Raw genomic sequence first — 9,311 nt, forward strand, 5'->3', positions numbered from 1 at the left:
AAAGGCAGTTCTTAAATAATTAATTAAGGTGAATTAAAACATTTTAATGCCATTGAATATGATTTATGAAAGAATAAAACCAACTAATTAAGACACATAAATGCTTCAATGGTCATCTCTAGCGGCTAGTTCTAAAGACTCCTCTTCTCATCCATTTTATTAACTTAAGCTCGCATCTTAGTAAACACTAAGGTTTTCTCAATCTTGAGTAATATGAGACTTCTTTTGACACACAAGTATAACCATTTCGAATATGGTGTCTTTCGGACTATGAATCTGACCTAGACCAGTAACACTTAGTACACAAAGATGTTAGTGAAGCCTGCTTCTATGAACCAACAACTCTTGGATGTGTATTAGAGGCATTAAGAGTCAAATTATACTGCCACAATTTCTACCATTAACAGTAGTTTTGCGCGTTATAATGGCCATGTACGTGCCTGATTCTTAACGAATGCTCTAAAGATTTTGTTAGGATCTCATGGGAGCGGCCCCACTCCATATTCGTAGAAGTGATTTCATTTAGCGTACCTGAATGAGCACACCATCCCGTAGGATTATTAAATTATTAAGAGCTTTTGCTCAGCCTCGCCAAGAAATGCATTCTAGCACTTTCTCACATCATAAGAAAGGACTATGAATTTATAATAGTACTAGTAGAACTAACATATGACTTGTTTTTTTCCATCTGAACCTTCTTCATGGAGTCTCCAATCATAAAGGTTGGGTTTCCATCGTTGTTAATTTCATGTTGGCTTAAGTTTCATTCTCGTTGATGTTTTTGTAATCTGTTTCTTTCTTAAGGCTTTTGTTAACGAATTTGCTGGGCCTACTTTCCAACTCACAAAATCAATTGAGATAACTTCACAATTATTAAGCTAGCTTATTCACATAATATCTCAAACGATATGTACTTGTACTATTGTTTCCTCTACAATAGTTATTGTCATTTGGCAATCACAGCTCATCGACACTAAGTTTCATTTTTACACTGAAATATTTGCTAAGATGTTTATGACAACTTAGCCTTCAATCACCACTAAAGGTGAATAATCACTAGTGGATTTTCTCATATAACTTGAAATTCAGTTAACATCCGTGCATTTCAATACACTAGGAATCCACCGCACAAGATACCAATGGTACCCCTCAAATATTTCATTTGCCCCGTAGGACTTCATTTAAATAAATGCTCAACCTTATAGCATAGGTTTTTATCACTAGAACTAATTTAATTTAATACAAAAAATTCTAAAAAATTTGTGCATATACAGATTGAGTTGTACAACTGTCTCAAACAAAATGTCATAGAAATATTCATATATTGGTTCTTGGGAACCAAACTCTGGAAACACTTCTTAAGTTGAGAGATTTTGTCACCACCTTTATGATCTCAACACTCAAAAACATATTTATTTCACCTATGCTTCCATTTTAAAATTTGAAGCTAAAAAGCATAATATTTCATATCCACATTAAAATTTGGGAAAATTTCACTGTAGGACCGTAGAAGACAAATAATCTCAAAGAGCCCCCAAAACATTCTGAAATCTCACTGCAGGACCAAGGGGCCAATCTGATATTAATTCCACAAGCGAAATGACGCCACTGCCCCTCATTTTACTTCCGCTGAAATTTGAAAATAAGGCGAAAAAGCGACGATCAAAAGTCCTCCCGCTCTCTCTCTATATGCGAACGTAACCCATGTGCGAAAAGTGTTCCCTCTCCCGCTCTGCGAACGTGCAACCACTCTGGGAAAACTGCTGCGTCTCTCGGTCTGCGAACGTGCTACCACTCTACGAAAAATCTGCCCTCTCCCGACTGCGAACGTGCTACCTCTGTGGGAAGATTCCTGCCTCTCGCAATCTGCGAAAAGTGTTCGACGTGGCCCCCAAAAATTCCATCAGCTTCAATCTGCGGGTTCGTGGTAATCACTAGAAGCGGAAGGAGAATAAGAAAAGGCCGACAAAGGAGGAAACTTGCAAGGCTATCGACAAAGAAGGAAGAAGCAGGGCGAGAAGAAGTCACTGATTTCCATTTGGTAAGCTTCGCGGTCCCCGTTAAATGCAGTAGATTTCTTGGATTTTGTTTTCATGGTAGGTTAAGGAGGAATGACCCACTGAAAGGTGGGTGTGTTTGGTAATGACATTTAGGTTCTAACCCAGGAATGATTACCAATGTGTCACATAGTGTTCGGCCATTTCCCTGACTGCCCTTTAGCAAATGCTCCTGATTTAGTGAGCGAATGCTTGTGAGTGTAGCATGAAGAGTTTGTGTGGGGGCTAAGTAAGAAAGTTATTAATTATTTAGGGAAAAATTAGTGTTGGTAGTTAACTGCATTGCTATAGTGTTTGTAGGCATTTTGCAGGAATAAGGAAAAGAATTGGGAGGGTAAATGTTGTCGTATGGATTAGGCAAATGAGTTTGTTTTGTTTGGTTTATCCCGTTGATTGTTGGAATGTGAGATTTTGTGGGCTAACAATGGGAGTTAGTCAATTGACGTGAAGAATTAGTTGACTAACCAGTTGCATGTGACAACCTCATGTGTGCATATATCTGTCAACTTAGGCAATTTACACGAAGAATCAGTAAATTACCAGCTATGTTTGTTGGAATCTGATTTGTAGTGGCCTCACAAGGAAAATTAGGAAATTGACACGAGGAATTAGGGGTTTAGCCAGTTAGCTTATGTCAAACAGTTTTCATGTTTCCGGGAATCTGTCAAGTTAGGAAATTTACATGGAGAATCAGTAAATTACCCACTAAGTTTGTGGGAATTTGGTGTGCAGTTGCCTGACAAGGAAAATTAGGCAATTGACACCACCAGTGAGCTGGATTTCCACTTAGCTTATGTGTAACTGTTTGATGCGTGGTGGACTGAGAAAGTTAGGAAATTTACCTCGAAAATTAGTTAATTAACCACCTCTGCTGCATAATTGCATGTTTGTGGGAATGTCGTTTGCAGCGGCCTCACAGGGAAAATTAGGTGATTGAGACGAGCAATTAGGTGAATTTCCACTTAGCTTCTGTTTAAGTGGTTGATGTGTGGTGAACTCTGGAAGTTAGGGAATTTACATGAAAAATCAGTAAAGTAACAACTGGCAATTCAAAATTTCATGTTTGTTGGCATGTGATCCGTAGCGGGCCTCACAGGAGAAATTAGTCAATTGACACGAGGATTTAGGGGATTATCCGCGTAGCTCCTGTCTGACGGTTTCATATTTTTGTTGAATCTGTCAAGTTAGGAAATTTACATGGAGAATCAGTAAATTACCCACTAAGTTTGTGGGAATTTGGTGTGCAGTTGCCTCACAGGGAAAATTAGGCAATTGACACCACCAGTGAGCTGGATTTCCACTTAGCTTATGTGTAACTGTTTGATGCGTGCTGGACTGAGAAAGTTAGGAAATTTACCTCGACAATTAGTTAATTAACCACCTCTGCTGCATAATTGCATGTTTGTGGGAATGTGGTTTGCAGCGGCCTCACAGGGAAAATTAGGCAATTGACATGAGCAATTAGCAGAATTTTGACTGTTCGCGGTGTAATTGTTTGATCTATGTTGGAGTGTGAAAGTTAGGGAATTGACATGAAAAAGTAGTTAATTAACCACCTCTGTTGCATAATTTAATGTTAGTTGGAATCTGATCTTTTGTGGCCTGACAATGAATGTTAGCTAATTTACATGAAGAATGGTGTCATTATCCAGTTAACCTGCATGTAACAATTTGATGTCCTGTCGTATGACAAGTTAAGGATTTAACAATAATAATTAGTGTGTATATAATTTCCGGGTTTATGATACAAGAAATGTTGGATGGTATGAATGTTTCTGTTTAATGTACTAACTAATGACTTTGTGATTATTGGATACAGGAAGAAGATGGGAAAAAAGGACGCACAAGTTACCGGCTGGAAAGTATTCAAGGGAGAATATTGGGAGCAAAAGAAGCAGGAGATGCATGGGAATATGGGAGCAATCACAGATGCGGCTTCAGCAATTTGGAGGGAGATGAGTGATGCTGATAGGGAGCCATACAGGAAGAAGGAGGAATAGCTGATAGAGGAGAAGAAGAAGAAGGAGAAATATGTGTCCCCATTTTCTACTCGGTGCTCCCCCACAAAATTCAAGGAAGTGGCAAAGTTTATAAATGGCAAAGAAAATTTAAAGCGCAAGGTAGAAGAAATGGGGTTTGGTCATCTTCTTGGTATTACTTTGAATAAGCTGCCCAGAGATTTATGTCTGGAGTTGATTCATGCATATGACCCCCCAAGTAAACAAATTACCATAAGGGGGAAGACAAAGAAGGTCACGTGTACAGATGTTAGGAGGGTTCTTGGGTTACCAGATAAGGGCTCCAAAGTGAAGTTGGATGGCTTCAAGGATGAAGTAAATGAGCTGAAGAAGGACTATACTCCATTGACATATTCTCAAATTGCGGAGAAGATAAAGAGTGATGAAGAAGATGGAAACTTTGAATTCTATTTTGTTCTTTTTACAGTGGGCACTCTTCTTTGTCCCACGGGAAGTGCAAGTGTGAGTGACAAGGTGCTAAAAGTAATGGCTTGCACAGAAAATAACTGGAAAAAATTTGACTGGGCTTCCTTTGTGCTTGACAAGCTCAGTGAGGAAATTAAACGGTACAATAGGAGCAGTAAGGAAGGACAGACCGAGAGTGCCAGAGTCGTCGGAGAGTGCATCTACTTTTTATTGGTACTTGCATATTTCCTTACAAAATATGCCCTATTGGATATGCTTTGAACATTAAACTGTTGATGTATTATGTAATTTGATTTTTGAGTCATATTTTTTTTTTCTCTGCAGTTGCACTTCCTGCAAAGGTTCCCTCTACAGGGAGGTGAACCAAAAGACAAAGACGTCGTCAGACATTGGGATGATAAGGCTGTGAAGAGGAGAATTGATGCGGAAAAGGAGAGTCGACATGGCATTTTCTACAGTCCACCCGCTGCTGAAGTGAATGAGTCAACACAACCGGGGAGCAGTACAAGTTTCCATCATCCGGTGAGTAATACCAATGTGATAATGTCTGTTGGTGAGACTTAATATCTGTTTGATGACATACATTTACAATGTGCAGGACATTAAGGAGTTTTGGCTCAATTTCAACAACCACATTGAACAATGAGATGACCAAGATTCAAAACTTAGTTTGTAATGAATTAGTTAAGCTGGAAAATAAACTTCTTAACCAGGGAGGCAATGAAGAATAAGGAAAAGAACACCACACTGAGGAGGATGAAAATGAGTGGCCACAACATGATGAAGTTATGACTGTAGAGAGCGGAGAAACATGAAAGTGGTGACAAATTGCATGATGATGAACAGCAAGAAGAAGAAGAAGAAGAAGAGAGGAAGATGAAGACGAGAACGACAATGTGAGAGAAGATGAAGCTGCAGATAAGGATACTGAAGATGAACAGGCAGCTCAAACGGAAGAAGGGAAAATGGTGGGCAAAGCAGTGCAGCTACCCACAAGGAGGTCAAGTAGACGTAAAGTCCTAGTAGTTAAATCTCCTTACATGTCTACTTATGGCAGAAAGGTGAAAATGAGTGACAGGGATGCATTTTATACTGTGTGTACTGAGTAGTGTGTCAACCAGATGAGGCTCAAGAGTAAGTATAGTCAGTTATTATGGAAAAGACAGCCTGTGAATAATACTACTATGCAACACTGACTACTTATTTTCACTTTCATATTTGTTGTAGGGTCATGGTAGATATGTTTGGGCATTTGGCAACACGATCAGACCTACAAGTACTGGGTCCTAGAAGGTGGATAAGCAACAGGGTACGTGCACCTATTCAAGTTACATCAAAGTGGCCATATATGGAATGTGCCACAATTTTAATTTAATTTTCCTGCTCCTTTATTCTACAGATCATGACTCTGATTGCCCACACCTTGAACGCTGACCAACATGAGAGTGCCTCTGCGGTTAAAAGACACATATTTGATGCAGATTTCACGGTTAGTGCTATCCCCTGTTAATGGATCAATGCTTTAAATTGTGCAATAAAGTTATCGATACAGTTTCTTCACTGACAATTTGCATTGCTGTGCAATTTGCTGTTGTGATAGGCAAGGATGGTGCAACAACACACAGCATGGCAAGTGGACAAACACCTGAAAGAACTACTTCCCCAACACGTGGGATACAATTTGGCTGAATGTGAATACATATTTGCACCTGTTGTGTTTGCACTGCATTGGTTTTGCTTTGTGTTTGAACCGAGCACACTAAAGTTTTATGTGCTGGACTCTCTGCGTGGTGGTGAGGATACAATGAAGCACCAAAAGAAGAAGAATAAGTCTGATCCAGCATTAAAGGGGCAGCAAATCATGGCGCAAACTTTTGTAAGTGGTGTAATTATTCTGCTACTTTTGTGTTGGACAACCATAGTATCCCCTGTGTGATAATCATCTGTAATTGTGTAGAGGGCACACTTCATTGAAATACTAAGGAGAGTGAAGCCTGAGCTGGAGGGGTTGGCCAACCCAGATTCAAACAATGACATCTTGTATCCCACGGTTCATGTTCAAGACAATACGTGAGTCTTTTGTTCACTGAAAGTTATTTGTCATAAATTATAATCGACATACATAAGCCAGCATAGTGATGTGTTCATTTTTTCAGTGATGATTGTGGGGTTCATGTCATCACATATCTAAGAGAGTGGCCCAACCACAAGAGAAGGATGGAGTTCTATTCACCATGCCTTATTATACAGCAGTAGGTGTTGAATTATATATTAATGACATCATGCATTTGTGTCAACTTACTGAGAACAGTTGTTGTTGTCCCATAGGATCAATACACATCTATACGGTGTGAGCTATTGTGGTGGCTCGTGACGCATCAAAGAAACATCAAGTCAGATGCTGTTACCAAACACCTTGACCACATTAACAGACAACGCAAGAGAAAGCGATGACTGATCAAATTCCTACCTTGTAGTTTTTGCTGATAAGCACTGTAATTGTTGTTGTGAACACTTTATGCGGACTAAAATGTTGTGCATACAAACGATGTTAATGAAGACTGTTTTGATGGATTCATATTATCACTACTTGTTTACTTTCATTAGATGTACGGTTAACAACAAAAATTAGGGAATTTGCACCAAAAAAAACAGGAATTAACACCAAATGTTCGTCCATTTCAACTGAACAACCTACATCAGGGATTTGATCTTTCGACGAACGATTAGACAATTTGCAAGAGAGACAAATAAGTTAACAACAGCAATTAGAGCATTCACAAGTGTCGTTCATCTGCTGAACAACATGTCCTCTTAAATATGCAAGTGCCCTCCTTCACCTGAATAAGGTGTCCATTTCTATGAGGAACTAGGGAATTTGCTACTCCGATACATATATTCACAACTGTAATCAGTCCATTTACATGTGCCGTCCTTAACCTGAACAGGGTGCGTATTTGCAAGGGGAACTAGCCAATTTGCACAACACATACCGATATTCACACGTGGAATCAGTCCGTTCACATGTCGACTGGTCTAGCTGAAGCATGTGTCCGTGAGGGAACAAGTGCGGGAGAGAGCGCATTTGCAAGGGGAACTAGCCGATTTGCACAACAAATACCTATATTCACACGTGGAATCAGTCCGTTCACATGTCGACTAGACCAGCTGAAGCATGTGTCCGTGAGGGAACAAGTGCAGGGAGGGAGAGAGCGCATTTGCAAGGGGAACTAGCCTATTTTTAAAAATACATACTATATTCACACGTGGAATCCGTCCGTTCATATTGGCAAGGGGGACTAGCTAATTTGCAAGACACATACTTGGCTTCACATGTGGACTGATTCACCTGATGCATGCGTCTTACTTAAGTGTGGGACAGCCCATTTACAAGTGGGACTAGACAATTCACACCATACATGCATATTTTCACAACTATAAATAATCCATTTAATCTGACCTACTCGTAACTGAAGGAGGTGTCCGTGGGTGAACAGGTGTGCAAGGGCCCATTTGCAAATGAGATTAGACAATTTGCCACATACATACAAATATTACAAAAAAATAGTCCATTTGCATGCGGACTGATTCACCTGGAGAAGCTGTCCAAGTATGGTTTCGTTATACCATTTGCAAGTGGACATTAGACAATTGGCAACATACATATATATATATTCACAACTGTAATCAGTCCATTTACATATGATGACCTTCACCCGAAGAAGCTGTCCGTCAGTGGACGGCAGGGGAATCTCCGTTTGCAAGTGAGATTAGACAATTTGCAACATACATACAAATATTTACAACTAAAAAATAGTCCATTTGCATGCGGACTGATTCACCTGGAGAAGCTGTCCAAGTATGGTTTGTATACCATTTGCAAGTGACATTAGACAATTGGCAACATACATATATATATTCACAACTGTAATCAGTCCATTTACATATGACGACCTTCACCCGAAGAAGCTGTCCGTCAGTGCACAGGCAGGGGAATCTCCGTTTGCAAGTGAGATTAGACAATTTGCAACATACATACAAATATTTACAACTAAAAATAGTCCATTTGCATGCGGACTGATTCACCTGGAGAAGCTGTCCAAGTATGGTTTCGTATACCCTTTGCAAGTGACATTAGACAATTGGCAACATACATATATATATATTCACAACTGTAATCAGTCCATTTACATATGACGACCTTCACCCGAAGAAGCTGTCCGTCAGTGGACAGGCAGGGGAATCTTCGTTTTCAAGTGAGATTAGACAATTTGCAACATACATACAAATATTTACAACTAAAAATAGTCCATTCGCATGTGGACAGATTACAGCCTAACATATCCTGCGACAGCTATAGTCACCTACTGTCATGAAATTTTTCAACTATTGACACCGCTATACAAAATATAATCGAACCACCACCAAAAAAATCAAAATGGGTTGTCATAGCTACTTCCCCAACAAATCAACAACTACATAGTGGGGCTCATTTATGTACAAAAAGTAGCTGTGTGTTGAACCAAAAAAATAAAAGACCATTTTGAGCAACAAAGTCACCCAGGGTTCGGGTTAGTGCAAATCTTTCTAGTGTGACCAGCTTCACCACATCCTGAGCAATGATACGCTTTCTTCTGTGGAATTGTGATTCAATCCTCCTACCTCTGGGTCTTCCAGCACGCCGAGTTGTCAATGGTGGTTGTAGGAAATGGTGGACGAGTAATCTTCATATCGAAGGGAATCTGGCCTAGGGAATGTCATGGGTCTCAACTGGAATCATGAGTCTGCCATAAATTTTTTTTGGGCTGAG

At 39.7% G+C, this 9,311-nt stretch overlaps 1 protein-coding gene across 1 annotated transcript; it reads left to right on the top strand.

Moving 5' to 3' along the window:
• The first annotated feature begins 4,186 nt into the window (after nucleotides 1-4,186).
• Nucleotides 4,187-6,757, top strand: LOC114750156 (uncharacterized). The gene is made up of 8 exons (XM_028938705.1): nucleotides 4,187-4,714; nucleotides 4,826-5,054; nucleotides 5,348-5,606; nucleotides 5,729-5,810; nucleotides 5,901-5,990; nucleotides 6,102-6,377; nucleotides 6,459-6,571; nucleotides 6,658-6,757. Exons 1-8 carry the CDS (start codon nucleotides 4,187-4,189, stop codon nucleotides 6,755-6,757), a joined length of 1,677 nt encoding a protein of 558 aa, XP_028794538.1.
• The last annotated feature ends 2,554 nt before the right edge of the window (nucleotides 6,758-9,311 follow it).

Source organism: Neltuma alba, unplaced genomic scaffold (genome assembly GCF_004799145.2).
Source record: "Neltuma alba isolate B1F8T4 unplaced genomic scaffold, ASM479914v2 tig00006335_pilon, whole genome shotgun sequence".
Taxonomy (NCBI): domain Eukaryota; kingdom Viridiplantae; phylum Streptophyta; class Magnoliopsida; order Fabales; family Fabaceae; genus Neltuma; species Neltuma alba.